This window comes from Triticum dicoccoides, chromosome 7A, assembly GCF_002162155.2.
Source record: "Triticum dicoccoides isolate Atlit2015 ecotype Zavitan chromosome 7A, WEW_v2.0, whole genome shotgun sequence".
NCBI classification, from domain to species: domain Eukaryota; kingdom Viridiplantae; phylum Streptophyta; class Magnoliopsida; order Poales; family Poaceae; genus Triticum; species Triticum dicoccoides.
In genome coordinates, this window is record NC_041392.1 from 727,678,743 (window position 1) to 727,696,076 (window position 17,334).

The 17,334-nt window shown below is 44.8% G+C and overlaps 2 protein-coding genes across 2 annotated transcripts; both read right to left on the bottom strand.

The window, feature by feature from the left end:
• Nucleotides 1–2,874: 2,874 nt before the first annotated feature.
• Nucleotides 2,875–5,315, bottom strand: LOC119334248 (zinc finger protein 4-like). The gene is made up of 2 exons (XM_037606848.1): nucleotides 4,851–5,315; nucleotides 2,875–3,206 (listed from the first exon to the last, which is right to left on the bottom strand). The coding sequence occupies exon 1, from the start codon at nucleotides 5,247–5,249 to the stop codon at nucleotides 4,917–4,919; it is 333 nt and encodes a 110-aa protein (XP_037462745.1). The 5' UTR covers nucleotides 5,250–5,315; the 3' UTR covers nucleotides 2,875–3,206; nucleotides 4,851–4,916.
• Nucleotides 5,316–15,931: 10,616 nt separating this feature from the next.
• Nucleotides 15,932–16,567, bottom strand: LOC119328504 (probable transcriptional regulator RABBIT EARS). Its single transcript, XM_037601480.1, has one exon. It carries the CDS (start codon nucleotides 16,496–16,498, stop codon nucleotides 16,166–16,168), a length of 333 nt encoding a protein of 110 aa, XP_037457377.1. The 5' UTR covers nucleotides 16,499–16,567; the 3' UTR covers nucleotides 15,932–16,165.
• Between the last annotated feature and the right edge of the window lie 767 nt (nucleotides 16,568–17,334).

Genomic DNA, 17,334 nt, shown 5'->3' on the forward strand with positions numbered 1-17,334 from the left:
ATTTCCATTAAAAAAAATCTTTAACTTGTTAGCTGATTTTCATTTGCACGTTTCCTTCGTTTTAGGGAGCTGCACGTTTTCCTTCCTCCCTTTTTTACATCAAATATTTCCTTTCAAGCGTAATACTAATGGATTGTTGGCGTGGATTGGATCTAACATATAAACGCACGTTTCAATCTAAGCGTGATACATATGGACTCTTGGAGAGTTTCCTTTTCTCGTTTAATTCTAAGCGCAGTAATAAGGCTTCTATTTGACGGACAATCAGCCAGATCGTGGATTCATTCCCTTTTTATCATTGGACTTTTTTTTTTTTACATTTTCTTGTTGGAGTTTGTAACATAGGCTTTCCTTCTTAATTTGTTTTAACGGATGGAGCCTTTCCTTTTTTTCTGACGTCAGACTTTCCTTCTTTTTACGTGAGGCTTTCCTTCTTAATTTGTGTGAACGCATGGAGCCTTTCCTTTTTTCTGACGTGAGACTTCCCTTCTTATAACGTGAGGCTTTCCTTGTTCTATTTTTTTGACATGAGGCTTTCCTTGTTTTATATTTAATAACTAACGTTGGTCATGTCAGATGTGTTTTTTGTAACACGGAATCATCGGCGTTACGTAAGTTTTCGTTTTACCCTGATCGTAAATTTTTCAATCTAACGCTTTAATTAATTTTGATGATGTGGATTAATGAGAGATCATGAATGGTGCCTGCAATTAATAAATATAAGATAAGATATAAGATTTGCGTCCCTTTTCTAAGGAAGGAACTTCATAGAAATTTTATATGATATATTTAGCAACCGCTCACCAAAATTCCAATGAAATTATTTATGGAACCATGTTAGGCTAAAACAGAAACTTAAAAAAAATCGGTCAATGAGCTCGAACAACTAGATTGAAACCTAGTGGTCGCGGCTTCTTCCTCCCAACAAACCGCTCTTCCCCCGGTACCCCTGCTTCTCTGTGCCGACGCTGCCATGGTAAGTAGCGTCGTCGCCACCTCTGGTGAGGTTCTAGCGAGACATCAAGGATGACGCCATGGTCAGCAACGGTGTTCCCTTCTCGAGCTTGGGCGCTGTCTAATCTTGGTGATGTCAAATTACTAAGCTTCTCCACCTCTCAAACATGCAACCCCTGCCTCTTCTCGACCAGCGATCATGCCGCGATGAGCCATGTCATCCCCGGTAACGGCCAGGGTAAAACTGTCGCTGTTGCAGACATGTTACATGGGGTTCAACTAACCATAGCAACCGTTCGAGACATGCTTTCCAAGAACCAACCATGTCTGAGGCTGCCCGTAATGGGAGTATCATAGATAGTATCATGCATGCCAACTAAGCAATTTTGATAAGCTGGCACAGAATTAAATGAAGAAATAGAGGCTTGAGTATCATATCATCATACCGTATCATATTAAATGATGTGCTACTTTGTGTCATGCATGATAATAAATGTAGTCCTCTATGATACCAACATATGATACTATGCATTAGGGATGTACTATCATAGACTAGTATCATATGCATGATACTACCATATGATACTCCCCATTACAACCAGCCTGATAGGTCAATGGTGCAATTCAAGTGGGCCACGCTGGGATTCTTATTGAGAACACCATTTACCATGGGAGGTTACTAATGATAGCAGAGACAGTCGCTTGTGGATAATTGTTACCACCAATTGCGTGACGCTTCGTCTTGTCGCGTGACTTGACGTGGTCCTTTTTTACCAGATTAGACGGAATATGCAAACACGTAATAAAATGTCAAATTTTAAAAGGCAAGGCAACATGTGTTGCCACAATCCAGACACATAACCAAGTTGAGTCGTTTAGTATAAAGCAACATGAAACATAAGTAAACTATGTATCTACGAGAGGTTAACACTAACAAGCAGTCAAAGTTTCCCGTCGATGGTGTTGAAAAAAAAAAGACCAACCCAAGGGCTAACCCTCGTTGGCTTTTTTTATAGGAGAAACTCTGCTAGCACCACGAGTCCTCGCCGCCGCCGCCACCGCCCCGCCCGCCTCCGGCCCGGCCCGCGCCCTCCCCGCCCGCACCGCACCCCGCCGCCGCCCGCCCTCGCCTGCACGGCTCGCCGCCGCTGCCCGCCCTTGCCCGCACCACAAGTCGCCGCCCCCCTCCGTCCGCCTCTGCTCCGCGCCGCACGCCGCCGCCCGCTCCCTGCTCGGCAGGCCGCCCCGGCCTCTGTCCACCCGCTGCTGGCCTGACTCACTCTGGCCGCTGCCGCCACCCGATGGCGCCGAAGAAGACGCCGAAGGGCAAGTTGGGTTTCTTCGGCGTGAGGGCGAAGCCCTCCGGGAACTTCAGAGTGGAGTTCTCTGATGCCAGGCGGTGTTGGTGGCTCGACACGTATCCCTCCGCTGACGAGGTCACGCATTCCTACGACGTGGTGGTGTGGCGATGGCTCGGTTTGCGCGGGAGCATCCCGAGTACGTCCAGGCCAAGCAGGAGTTCTACTGGAAGCGTGATGATGAGGAGAAGAAGGAGGACGAGACCGGCCGCTCGACGGTGATCTCCATTGAGTCATTGTCCAAGGATGATGAGGAGTTCTGGGGGCTCTCGGATGACTCCGAAGAGTCTTATTGGATGCCCTCGGACGACGAGTAGTTTTGCTAGTTTAAATTTAAGTCATCTATGTTTGAACTATGTTTGAATTTGATGTTTGAACTATGTTGAAGTAGTAGTTGGTCGTTTTCATAATTTAAACATCTTCGTTTTGGACCATCTGTTGGAGTTGTTGTTTTATTTACATCTCCATTTTGGTCCATCTGTTGGAGTTGAGCCTTTTTCAAAGATGTAAAAAACACTATTTGATGCTTCAAATTTGGATCATCACCGTTTTGGACCAACAAAATATACATCATCTATTGGAGATGCTCTAAACCTGGCAAAACAGTCCAGGCAAAGCAGCAGGAAAACCAAACAACTCCCGTTTTTATAGTACAACTTTATGAAGCTTGCCAACACCCTCTCCAAAGAGAACCTTACTGGCCAAAAACTCTATAACCTGGAAGAAGGATGCTAAGAAAAAGAACAATTGACACTAAAGCCACCACAATCAAGATACATCTCCCAGCCTAAGAATCCACAACGCCCAACTTCTTTTTGCCCAAAATTATTTTGGACGTGAGTCGCTCTAGCAGCTTTGCACATGGTCACTTCCCAGCTTTGCATCCTCTCTCCCCTGCAAATTACTTTAGTCATTAATTCAATCAGAAACTCTGTAAAGACAAGCAACAGGTTCAGCAGGTCATATTTTCTTGGAAACAAGCTAGATTACGAGCTTTCCAGATAGTCCGTAGCACAGCTGTAACCCCCACTAAAAATAACTTTTTTTTCTGACCCCATGTTCTTAAGCCAGACATTGAAATAAGTTTTTGCATGTGAGAAATCACAACTAATCCTCAGGCTGCAAATAACCACATTCCAAATGTATCTAGATAGAGGGCACTCGAAAAAAATGATTTATCGAGTCATGTTTACCACAAAAAAGATAGTCAGGTTCACATCTTCCACCTCTGTGAAGGAGAACAACTCTGGTGAGAATGCTTTTTTCGAAACCTACCAACGAAATTTTTTCACTCTCATGGGAATCTTAACTTCTGTCATAAAGTTATGTGCGCGTAGAGTACAAGGATTTTGCATGGCAGAGTAGAAGGATTTAACACTAAAGATACCAGAACTAGAAAGAAGCCAAGATAATATGTCCTCAGAGTAAGAAAAGGTAAAATTAGCACAAGCTTTTCGAATTGACCCAATTTTTTGCTTTTTCACCCACCAAAGCTATTCTGAGCATAAGCTAGATTGGTTGCCACACAAGGCATCATTGACAGAAATGTTTTGATCAAGTGAAATGGTATATAATCTTGAGAATGTTTGAGCTAAGCGATCCTTGCCTAACCATCTATCTTCCCAAAATCATGTTCTTTTCCCATTTCCAACACAGAATTTACAATAAGACAAGAAAATTTCCTTGACTTTAAGCAAACCTTGCCAGAAGTGGGAATCCAACTGCTTATGTTGTGACAGGCCTCAAGTTTTCCCATTGACATTTTTGTCCCAAAGAAGATTCTGCAACAAGCCATTTGGATAAAAGAGCTTCGTTCATTAACTAAAGGTCAAGCACCCCCAAACCACCCTGATCTTTATGTAAATATACTGCATGCCAAGAGACTAGGTGATATTTCTATTTGGTTTTATCCCCACTCCACAGAAATCTAGCCCTTGGTCTATCATACTTCTTTTTTCTTCCGTTAGGGAGACCATAAAAAGGTAGCATGTATAAGCGTAAAGTAGAGAGGGAGGAATTCACCAAGACAGTTCTCCCATCAATATTGAGTAACCTGCCAATGGAAACATATATTGAATGCCAAATAGCACGAGAAGCTAGAGCAAATCCAAATGTTTGGGTGAAAATTGCAATTCAGTGTCGTTGCGACTATGTAATAGACACTAGAAACAAGTTTCTGAATTGTTTTGAGAAATGTCTTAAAGGTCAGAGTCCAAAAACCTATCTTACGTAGGGTAGCTAGTGCACTTAATCTACACCGTGTGTTGAACAACGTCCCTATTTTCAGTGTCCTTTAAATATGTCAACTTGAACATTTAGACTTGCCTAAAGATTCAGATTTTTCAGGAAAGTGCCACCTGCCATGGTCATACAGTCTGGAGAAAAGGGAAATTTTATGTCAGCCCAAAAGACCAGGAAAATCTCTAGGAATTCAGCTGTACCTAGTCCTTTAACCAATTCCAACTAACTAGAAGAGCGCCGATGAATCAAATGCATGCAAAACAGGAGCTTGAAACAAGTAGCTAGACTCTGACGTACCTAGCACAGGAAACAGAATGGTGCGGAGCAAGGATACTAGCAGAGATCTATGGATTGGCCGACCGACTATAGCCGGAGGGACAAGTCCAGCTCGTGATCGCGCTCCCACGAGATCCTGCTGCGCTTGTACGCCATGCCACCTGCTGCTGCTGACTCCTCGGACACCCAAACAGCGCCGGCAGCCCTCCCCGGATTCCAAGCATGCGTGGTGGCGACCGCAGTCTCCCGGAGGCGCTTAGCGGCGCGTTCTTGCTTGTGTGCGTTCTGGTGGCCGCCGAGGGCCTGCGAGCTGCGGAACTTGCGGCGGCAGTAGACGCATAGGAAGAAGCCGGGAGCCGGAGCCACGACCGCGGTGGCCAGGGTGAGCTCGAGGCTGAGCTCGTCCTGCGCGTGCTCCATTGTGCTCGCTCGTGCTGTTTGTTGTGTGGTTCGTATTCGTATATGGATGGGTGGGTGACTGTGAGCTGAGCTAGCTATAGGTTCAAATCTGGGGAGCACAAATGGCCAAGCCAATCGTGGAGGTAGCTTGGACGGCCAGACTCCATGTGGTGCTAATTGCCCTTGGCACTGTTCTCGGCGGTAGGTCTTGCCGGGAGGGCGACGTCCGGCCCCCCGGCGTCGTCACAGGGGCCCTGGTTTTCTGGCTGCCTGCATGCATGGCCCAACAAAGATTCCATGTGTCTGGAAAAAAGATCATCTGTGGGCGTATGTTCACACACACACGGCTATTAGGAAAGGGTTAATCTTCTGTGCAGGGTTACTGTAGGCATGGGCATTCTGTGCATGAGGCCATATTTTCTGTGGGACTCAGCTTTTCTCTCTCTCTTGCAATGTCCTACTAAGCACACTATCTTAATGTGGATGAACAGGTTTAAAATATTTTTTAATTTTAAAAGAGGGTTCACCAGGCCTACAGTTTTGAAAACATCGGCACCAAAAAATGTGATATAATGTGAGACCAGTTAATAATTTGGACTCTTGATTTAAAAGGTTTTTTAGCTTATGTTTTTTAAGAGACAAAATGTACTCCCACATTAAGCAGTCATTGTGAGCGACACATATCGAGCGAGGAGAGGATTCACTTATCTTGTAGTGGATGCATGGATTCCTAGTTAACCTTTACAAAGAGTAATTTTTTTGTAGTCATTGAAATTAATTACTTAGTTCTCCACATCACAAGACGTTGACACCAAATAAGGGCATCTCCAATATTTTGTGGTTAGCATACTTGTAAAAGTAGCAATGTTATCGACCAACAACTTATCAGACAACTACTCAAATAGAATTTATGTAGTTTGCCAAACATAAGTTGGGATAATGTGCAAGGCTTCTCTCCCAATGTATCTTGAAGCCCATGCAAATGTTGTTGATTCCTGGACACAAAATATTGCTGTTTCTCCTCATTTATTCCATATCACCCTTGGAACCATGTGCATTCTTTTCACCATCATTGGACAAACTAGACACACCTTATTGGAGTACTTGTATGATAAGTTGTTGGTCGATGACGTGCTAGATTTTACTAAGAAGCAAACATACAAACTATACGAGATGCCCTACAAACAAGTATATTATAGCGCTATAAGCCCCTTAAATGACACTTTTTTCTAAATGTGGGGAATAAGAAAAATGGGACAGAGTGGACTCTCATAAAAGAGCCAACGTCTAACTAACTTAATAACCAAACTATATTAGTGATTATAATACTAGATCTTGATAACATGGCAGTCTTATATAACGGGTTGATGGTTATATTATTGGCCTTGGTCTTATAGGTAACACACACTAGTAGAAAACGAGCCTTTAGTCCCGGTTCCAGAGGGCCTTTAGTCCCGGAACCGGGACAAAAGGGTCGGGACTAAATGCCAAAACCTGGCCTTTAGTCCCGATTGGCTTACGAACCGGGACTAAAGGAGCTCCACCTTTAGTCCCGGTTGGTAACACCAACCGGGACTAAAGGAATTTTTTTGAAATATTGTTTTTTTGAATTTATTGAAAAAGAAATTCTTGATTTTTTATTTTCAAATTTCCAACTTATTTGAAAATTTATTTTCTAATCACCCCTCATCACTGCTCAAGTATGGACCACTCATTCCAAGTCGTCTAACTTCCCGGCTGATCACCCATCCTCTCACTACTCCAGCCTAAGCACGCCTAACTTCCGAGTTTTATTCCCCCTAGTTTCTAAGTCTGCACTTGTTGTTTTCCTGACAATAGTAAGCTGCCAATCCTATTAACCCTTAGAAGTTGCATTTGAGCATGAAGTCACATGTTTCACCGTTTGAGTTTGAAACTATTATTCTAAAAAACAGTAATGTTTCTTGAATAACTAGTTTGACCATAGTTTGACCACAATTTGATCAGAGTTTCACCAAAAATTTCAAAAAACTTAAACTCAAAGATAACTTTTTTTCCTTTCAGAATTTGAGGATTCTAAAAATTTGCGAAACGGCCTACGGCAATCGAAATCGGAAACGGCCTACGTTTTTTTCGACATCGTATGCAAAAGTTATAGCCGTTTTACTCTTTCATAACATTTTTTTGCAGAACATGTTGAAATTTATGTTTTTAAATTTTCCTAACTAGTAGATGTAGTAACATAACTACATCTTGAAGGATTTTAATTCTTGAAGTTTTATCATTTTCTTTTGTTTTTTAACTAAAATGGCGATAGGGGGAGGGGGGTAGAGTTTGAAAATAGCACAACCCCTTTAGTCCGGGATGGTGTCCAATTCTACCGTCGACTACATCTGCTAGCACGGTCCTAGCCCGAGTCACGTTCTATTGAAGTGGCAAAAAGAATAACTTTTTAATATGGCAAAACTAATTCTATCAACTATTATTAAAGGCTAAACAACTATTAATACAAAACAGTAGCAAAATTAATATTAATTAATTATAAAAATTTATCTACTATTGTCCAACAGAAGCATACTACTCCCTCCGTCTAGATGTGTAAGTCATTTTAGGTTGCGCACCGCGACCGAGGTGGAGGGGAAAACGAGAGAACTTAATGTATTAATAACATTGCATGAAATGAACTAACCATTGCATGTCGTGTTTCGTAGTCTCAAATCATTTAAAGCATGCATGGCCCACATTTCTTATTGGTTGATATGCCACGAAACAATAAATGAGATGAGAGTGAATGTACCGCGCCTAAGTGTTTTGTGATTATTTGATTTTCGTAAGATGACTTACACACCTAGACGGAGGGAGTACAACATGTTAAAATCTACAGAAAGAACTAACTAAAAACAATTGAAAACAACAATTAAAGGACTAAAACAACTATATAAGCAAAACAGTATTGTTTTAATTAAAATCCTAATTCAAATTATTCTGAAATAACAAAATAAGTCTTACTGTGACATAAATCTAACATGTGACTAGGAGCAAAAATAATTAAATTAAAAACTATTTTTAAACTCAAATTATTTACAATCTAGGATTTAAAGTAAATTTGAACAAATTCATATTTAATTTATTCAAACATGAAAACTAATGGCACAAACAAAAACTATACAAAATTTTGAATCTAATGCTAAAAGAATCACTCAAAAACATCAAATATCCTAAACGATATAAGCAATTTAAAACTGAAACTAAAAACAAAAAACAAATGGAAAAAGAAAAAACAAATTTCAGAACCCCTTTAGTCCCGGTTGGAGTGACAAACCGAGACTAAAAGGTATCGCACTCTTTAGTCCCGGTTTGTGGCTCCAACAGGGACTAAAGGTACCATTTGAATTGGGACTAATGCCTGCCCGGCGCGCTAGCCACTCGAACTAGGACAAATGCTCACAACCAGGACTAATGTGTAGATTGAGCTTGAACCAAAGCCCTGTTTTCTACTAGTGATAATTCATCATCCTTTTTTTTGGCTCATCCAACTGGCCTTTTTGGCCCCATCCACAAGCACGTACCAATCATTGGGTGACCAAAATCGTTACAGACCAGAGATACCTGCAGAAGGTGAAAATATTGTCAAACTACTTCCTTTGTCTTAGTTTATTGACACCCATCGCATTTTGGATCAAACTTTTACCACATTAAACTAGAAAATACTCTCTGTTCACAAATACTACCTTCGTTCCTAAATATAAGTCTTTTTACATATTTAGCCCTTTGTGGATGTAAAAAGACTTATATTTAACAGAGGGAGTATAAGATGTTTTGACTTTTTTTTGAATGGATGTATATAGACACATTTTTGAGTGTTTGTTCACTCATTTCAATCTGTATGTAGTCCATAGAAAATATATAAAAGCATCTGATATTTGTAAATGAGGGAGTAGAAGTTATGTGGCATAACAATAGATTTGTAGCATATAACTTATATTTTTCTAGTCAAATTTATGATCAATTTTGATCCAAAATACAAAGGGTACTGCAAACCAGGGCGGACACATTAGTCATTAAAGGATTGTCAACTCTAGCTATAGGCGGCCGCTTGATACCGTGCCCTTAGATGCATGGGGATTCTCTGAATATTTGAATTGGACATGTTGGAGAGAACTGGTCTTGTGACACACTGATACTGCTAGGAGGTTCGAACATTGTGGTGCCCCCACCATGGGAAGTTCACTACTCTCTTCGTCCGATTGCAGAACCAATGCCATTTTGCACTCACAATGCACACACCGCTAAGAAGAAGAAAAAAATTAACGACATGACGTGTGGTCATTAAAACTCAGAATGTGGTCGCTAGCCGTCTTCATAACCTCTGTCGTTGAAAGCAATAACGACGCATACCAGCCTGTCCATATTAATTGTGAGAAAACAATAACGACGGCAACATGTCCTTATTAATTGGTGTGATTTCAACCTAATAAGCTGAAAAAACTTAGCTACCCCCATGATTCGGTGTCCCATGTCCCTCTTGAGTCGCCCCCGTGTGGCGCCCGGGAGGCCCCCAGATCCGTCGGCCCGCCTCCCCCTCCTCCCCCGCCGCTGCCTGAGGGCGCGGCCAGGCGAAGCCTTGCCGTCGCCGGCGGCTGCTGGGACTCGGGGCCCTCCCCCTCGTGAGGGGCTGGCGCGGGCCGGCGCCCCTAGGTCGGAGCATGGCGTGCTTACGGGCGTCACGGCAGGGGTGGCAGCGCTCCGGCGATCCCATACCTCCACGGAAGGCGGCTTCAAGGTCTGGGGCATCGCGGTCGCCAGGGGTGGCGGCGGCCTGACCGGATCGGCGGCGACGCGGTCGGATATGGGCCCAGTCGTGGACTTGTTCTCTGGGTCGCGGTCGCTACGGTGGTGGGTACGACACGTCGGTAGCTGGGCGGATCTGTGGGATTCCATCCTTGTCTGGTCCTTATTGAAATGGGTGAACAAACACAGATTGTGATGGCCGTGGCGATGCTTTTGCATCGAGCGATGGCGGTGCAAAAGCAACTTCGGGGGAAACCCTAGATCTCCTTGTGATCGAGCGATGGCGGTGATTTTGTGTCGTAGTCCCTCTTCAGGGCATCATTTTGAAGTTTGCTCCGGCTGAAGGGACCAGCGATGCCGGCGGCGCATGCCCGGTCACGGAACCGTCGAAGAAAATCGCACCTACTACGGTCATGGCGGATGATGGCGGTGTCTTTCATCTTGTGTCCTTGTTGAGGCACCGTCGTTGCAGTTTGCATCATCAGGCAGTAGGCAAGGGTGAGGGACGCAGCGGAGAGCTCTGTCCGTCGCCGCCGCGGGTTACCGGTGGAGCTCGACCAGGACGAGCGGCTCGTCGCGTGGGTCTACCACCGGTCTCTTACGACCGCGGAGACAGATGCTCGGCGGCTCCGCCGGAAGAACACGAAGGCTCTCCGGCTTGCCATCGAGCAGTCCGAGCGGAGGCGAAGAAGAAGGCGACAGAGGCGGCTTGGCTGGCCAAGCTTAGGTGCCAGCAGGACTAGGCAGTCCAACGCCTGAAGGCCCCTTCATCGTCCCCTCCTCCTCGTTCCACGACCATGGCTCCTCGTCGACGAATAGGACGATCCTCCACCAGCCATCGACGGCTCCAGCTGCGCCGGCAACCAGAAGAGGAGAGGGCCGGCCAGAAAGTGGTGAAGTTCAATTTCATTTCAAGTTTTAGATGTAGTTTAAAGTTGTCCGTCGTTTATGTGAACTTTGGTGGACCTTTGAACAGCCGTTCGTGATCTTTTGGTGAACTATTATGTGATCATATGTGTGATTCTGTGTCCAGTCAGCTGATCTATGTAGCTTGATTGACGTTGCATGATTTAGTATGGATATAGGGGTTCAGATAAGATACACGGATGTGGACGGCACGGTTTAAGGAGTGTCCGGTAAGTGTCCGCGGACGCGCGCATGTTCAAGCGGTCATATTTATCCATCGCGCATGTAGATGCTCTTCTGCTCCCATTCGCATCGTACAATGAAAGGCCAACTATATTTATCTTTTTCTTTTTTTGGAATTTTTCTTACATGTACAATGAAAGGTCAACTTCATTTCAAAAATATTTTCAGATTTTTTAAAATTTTAATTACTTTTTTTATATATAGGGTGTATATACACTCATAGACCAAAAGTTCCCTGCGTACTATACACTCCTATCATGCATGCATGTGTATCGAGGTAAATTTGTTGCGCTGGTACAACGGTAGCTATGAAGGTAAATTTGTTGCGCTGATACAACGTTAGCCAGGGGCTTCACATCACGTCGCTGGATGGAGATCCTCTCAATATTAATCGGGGGGTCGTTAGCCGTTGTCGTTGTAACGATAGGGATATCCTTGAAAGTCAGAATACGGTCACTAAAAATCATTAATGAACACAATTAAACCAGCGGTCGTTCGCCGTGGCTGTATTCTCCGCTCCGTCGTTGATAAAAATGACGGCAACACATACCCCTTCTAGTAACAGCCCGGTCGGGAGTCGAGCCTTGTGGAATTATGTTTCGAAATCTGCGGTGCCTCAAAAGAGGAAGATTACTGCCTGGTGATGCGCTATGGGAACGCTAGCAACACAACAATGCAGGAGACACAGACACTTATAGTCACGATCGACCTGCCCGCTATGTGCTGTTGAGGTGGATTCGTTTCATGCATTGGTCGCATGTACACAGGCGAGAATATTGTGGGTAAAGATGCGGAGACGATGGCCAATTCCAGGAGATGACCTTCTCGTTTTTGATGGAAAGGAATGGTTCATTACTCTGCTCTACAAGTGTTCGGATGATATTCAGGATATGCTAATCATGTTAATTTGGCGGATTTGGCAAATACGTAATGATATGACCCATGGGAAGGATGCTCCCCCAGTTCTCGCCACCGTTGAATACTTGCATAGCTACTATAAATCAATTAAGATCGCTGGGCATTTCTCAACAGAAGAAATTAGTAAGGGGAAGATGCCCTCTTCGGACATTGTTGCTCCAACCCAGTATAACAAGGTCCCTGCAGCTCCTTGGCCAGCCCCGGCGGGCAAGTTAGCCCTATCGGTCGACGGCTCCTTCCTTGAGGAGGATCGCTCTGCTTCTGTTGGTATGGTGCTCAGGACGACAAGGGGGAGATTCTGTTGGCAGCATAACGTTTTATCTTCCATTGCAATGTTTCACTGGAGGCAGAACTACATGCAATTATGCAAGGTATGGCGTTGTCGATACAACACTTTGATCTTCCGGTGGTGGTGCAATCGGACTCCTCTGAAGCTCTTTTCAGTTTAACTAAAGGCGCGCTTCTCCGTTCGGCCTATGGTCAGTTAGTCTTGGAATTCAAGGCTTTACTTGGTACTAGGAAGTTTTTTTCTCAGAAAGTTAGCCGGTTTCAAAATAGAGTTACCGATCGGTTGGCAAAGTATAGCCGATCTGAGCGAGCTACTGCTGTGTGGCTAGGCTTGGTTTCACCGTGTATTGAGGACTTGTGGCCTCTCGACTGTAACTTTATATCTATGCAATAAAACTTACTTTACCCCTGCAAAAAAATATTCTCAGATTCCCCGCTTAAAAAAATGTGAGAAAATAACGACGGGCAGGTTCTAACACTAACGACAACTTTGGCCGTTGTTAAATTTTGTAGATGGCCCTTGAATGTTGTTAATGAGGACTTTATATTGTTATCGGCCGAGTATATGAACAAGCCGCCTCAGTCAAGTAGCCTGCGACGGCATTAGCGTAGACTCTTTGCCCCCTCAACACCCTAATCGGCCGCCGGTTCGATGGCAGTGCGAGGCGCCATGAGACCAACATCGTTCAAGTTGAAGACGGAGTTCCCGGGTCACGAGATCAACCGTCGCCGCCGGCGTACAGTGTGCCGGTAGGTCGTGAGAAGATGGAACCTCTGATCCAACCACCTCGGTCTCAGCGTAGATGAGTGGTAAGCTTTCACCGGAGGTAGCTCGGATGGGCGACCGTTTTAGGAACGTGCCTCTTCTTTTCATGGACCTGCCTCTGGTTGTCTAGCATGATTGGCCACGGACAAGCCGGGCAGGGAGCCGTCTGGACCTTACATTTGATGGCAAGGCAGCAGCTGCTGCAATATAAGGCTGCGGACCGTACGTAGATATGCTGCGCACCACCGGGCAGCGGCCAGTGTCCATTTATTGTGACGAACCAACGAGAAAAAAGTAGCATACTGACCCGAGTCAGAGACTGCCTGGACATTACTGGAGCTCATGCATGAGTACCATTTTATCGTGAGAGGTTTACCGCCCATGGGCTCGTTGTTAGAGCATCTCCAACACGCGCTCAAAAGTTTCACGCGCTAAAATAGTTTTAGCACGTCATTGTAGCACTTTTAGCGTGCCGAACTTAATATTGTGATGCCTGAAAACACGCGCCTAAAAAACACGCAGTGCAAATTATGAAGCGCGCGCCATCCGGCGTCCTAAATTTGCAGCTTCTGATAGCGTTTCTTAGCATGTGCCCAAACGTTTTTTTACGCGTGCACTATTTTACAGCTTCAGCTGGAGCTGTCGGGCAAGTCTCAATTACGGTAGGAATGGAATGCACCAATCATAACTCTGGTCTGGTCCCTAGTTCCCTCACCAAATGCCCCTGCGTTGGGGCAACACAGCACATGACTAGTTTGCTCAAGGACCACACCCTATCGAGAGCAGGATGCCGGCCGAGATGGAGCGCCAACCTAGACTTTCCTTGGGCTTGCCTTGCCCCAACATCTAAATAAAGGGCGGGCGCCGAAAAGGAAGCAGTGACGCCTTTTCGGGCGCCCAAAAACCTGAATTTTAGCGCGTCGAGTAGTTTTTGTGCACCTGTCGAAGATGCTCGTCGTCCCTTCTCATGATACCACACCCGTTGTGGACTTCTTTTCATTGGCACACTAATGTACATAGTTGAATGGGTCATCGCACACTATTAAAAACACTTACCACACAACGAATTGTATGGAACACTCAAAAGCATAATCTGGCAAAATGTTTTCTGTCACAGAATAAAACAAACCATCACACTGGTGGTGAGTGGGGTTCTTGCCTTCCCATCGATATGTCCAGGCTCGACCAATGAACCATAATATTTATTATTTTTGAATGGGAGGCAAAAGATTTCTCTCATCTACTAATTAAGAGCGGAATAGAGTTTTACACATGTCCCTTACAAAACCGCATGGCAATTACTCACGCCATAAAATTTCCCTTAGTTTCTTTGCACCCGCGCCGACCCAAAGCCTAGCCTCCTCCAAGATAATGTTTAGGAAAACCGGGAGCGGTGCACTGTTGTGCCGGAAAATACGGGCGTTCCTTTCATTTCAAATTGCCCAACAAACAAGCATGGTGAGTGAGGCCATTGCTTTTCTAGAATGAATATTCATGTCGGTTCTACTAGCCCACGAATCAATGGAGCCGTCCAAATGCCAAGAAGATGTATCCGCATGCACAAAATCAAGTTTTGCAACCACCATGTTGCAAAGCCAAAGGGTGTACAGGCCCTTGGCGAAGAGGTGTGTCCCGGTTTCTTGTCCCCTTTTGCAAAGAAGGCAAAGGCCACAATTCTCACACCGGTGCTTGGCCAATCTGTTGACGGTCCAAATCCTATTATGTGTAGCTAACCAAGAAAAAAACTAGACCTTTGGTTGCATACAATTCTTGCATATCATGCGATTCAAGGGGGAGTTGACCAAACACTAAGAATTGGGATCTATAAGTGGAGGCCACCGAGTAGATCCCATCATTAGTGTGCTTCCAGACAATATCATCCTTGTCAAGCTCATCAAGGTGGATATTTTGCACAAACATCCAAAGAGTGAAGAATTTCCAGATACGTGACCAATGCACATTAGTGGTGTGATCCAGCTGCATGACCAACGAACCATATTGACTACCAAGTTAGTATAACTTTGTGCTAAATTCGCGACACTTATTTTGGGACACAGGGAGTACCACTTACTGATACATGTTGTGCCACTAACACACACACACACACACACACACACACACACACACACACACACACACACACACACACGCACGCACACATAAGTGCGGACACGCTTGTCAGTTGTGCTCCATGATAGCACTAAATAAGTTTGTGCTCTTAAGTATATTCAGCATGCACGTTGGATCCAAGTTCTGCACGTTGTGTTTACCAACAATGCCACCCACCTCCTCCAGTTCAGTTGCGTTATTCTGATTTACCCATCCCCAAGCACCTCCCCCTCCTCCCACCACCCACCCTTAGTCGAGTGACTCTCCTCCACACGCTTAGCTGAGGAGGATGGCCAAGTTCGAGGTGTGTATGTGTTCTCATCTTGTGGACGATGAGTAATCTATATCTCGAGTCCTCCATATATATGCTGATCACATTATAATCCTTATGGTGATTTGAAGTACGCAGGTAATTTGAGCTCATTTCAACCAACTTTTACCAGCTTTTAGGTTTTAAAATGAAATTTTACCAGTCACTAATTTATTGCCTCTGGAAGCCCAGATAGTCTGAGAAGCTGGAGCATACCCAATTGTTTGGGTTAGCATTGCAATTCATTGTTACAGAGACTATGTAATAGACATATAAGATATGGAAGATTGTAAATTGTTCTGAGAAATATCTTAAAGGTTAGAGGTCCAAAAAATCTATAATAAACACCGTGTTGAAAAACGCCCCTATTCTCACAGTGTCCTATAAATATCGAAACTTGAACATTTAGACTTATATAGATCCAATTTTTCCAGGAAAGTATCACATCCAAGTTGAATGGGAAATTTTGTGTCAACCCAAAGACCAGGAAGGTCTCTAGGAATCTAGTACCTAGACACGGAAGAGCGCCGATGAATCCACTTTAAGCACAATAGGAGCTTGTAACAAGAAGATAGATTTTGCCTTACCTAGGACCGGAAATAGGAGATATATCGACTGAACGACCAATTATAGCCGGAGGGACAAGTCCAGCTCCTGGCCGCGCTCCGACGAGCTCGTGTTGCGCTTGTGCGCCATGCCACCTGCTGCTGCTGCCTCCTCGGACACCCAAACAGTGGCGGCAGCCCTCTCCGGTTTCGAAGCATGCGCCGTGGCGGCGGCAGTCTCCCGGCGGTGCTTGTCGGCTCGCTCTTCCTTGTGCGCGTTCTGGTGGCCGCCGAGAGCCTGCGAGGTGCGGAACTTGCGGTGGCAGTACACGCATAGGAAGAAGCCGGGCGCCAGGGCCACGACGGCGGCGGCCAGGGTGAGCTCGAGGCTGAGCTCGTCATGCGCGTGCTCCATTGTGCTGGCTGGTGCTGGTGGCTGTGTGTCGTACTCGCATATGGCTGTGGGTGTGTGTAACTGAGCAGAAATCTGGGGAGCACAATTAGCCAAGCGGATTGTGGAGGTAGCTTGGACGGCCCGTCTGCATGTGCTGCTAATTCCTGCGCGGTAGTTATGTCCGGGAGGGCGAAGTACGGCCCCGCCGGCATTGTCACCGGGGCACACACACGCGGGGTATTAGATTGGTCGTAATGGGAGTATCATAACTAGTATCATGCATGTCAAGTAGATAATTTTGATGATGTGCCATAGCATTAAATGAAGAAATAGATGATTGAGTATCATATTATGATACCGTATCATAATAAATGCAATGCTACTATGTGTCATGTATGGTAATAAATAAAGTCATCTATGATACTAGTACATGATAGTATACATTAGGGAGGTAGTATCACACACTAGTATCATATGCATGATACTAACTTATAATACTACCCATTACAAGCAGCCTTAGGTCAGACTGCCTGCATGCATGGCCCAACCAAGATTCCTTAGGCTACTTTTAATGCATTGGTGCTTACATGAGGTACTAAGCATCCTTCATTTAATAATTTTGCAACTAAAGTTCGTCATGCATTGTTGGAATTCTTCCATTTAATTGTTTTGCCTAGGTTCTCGTGCTTGGCATTGTTTTTTTCTGCGGTCACCACACTCATCTCTCTCCTGTTAATTTCCTTGCCACATCAGATTTTTTTGCCTACATGACAGCCTTAGCACCTGTATAAGGTGAAGCATTGGGAAGGGCCTTATGTCTAAAAAAATAGGGTAACTGTGGAAGTATGTGTACACAC

What these genes read in the sequence shown, in the direction of transcription:
- LOC119334248 (XM_037606848.1), bottom strand. Translation starts at nt 5,249, where the DNA reads ATGGAGCACGCGCAGGACGAGCTCAGCCTCGAGCTCACCCTGGCCACC.
- LOC119328504 (XM_037601480.1), bottom strand. Translation starts at nt 16,498, where the DNA reads ATGGAGCACGCGCATGACGAGCTCAGCCTCGAGCTCACCCTGGCCGCC.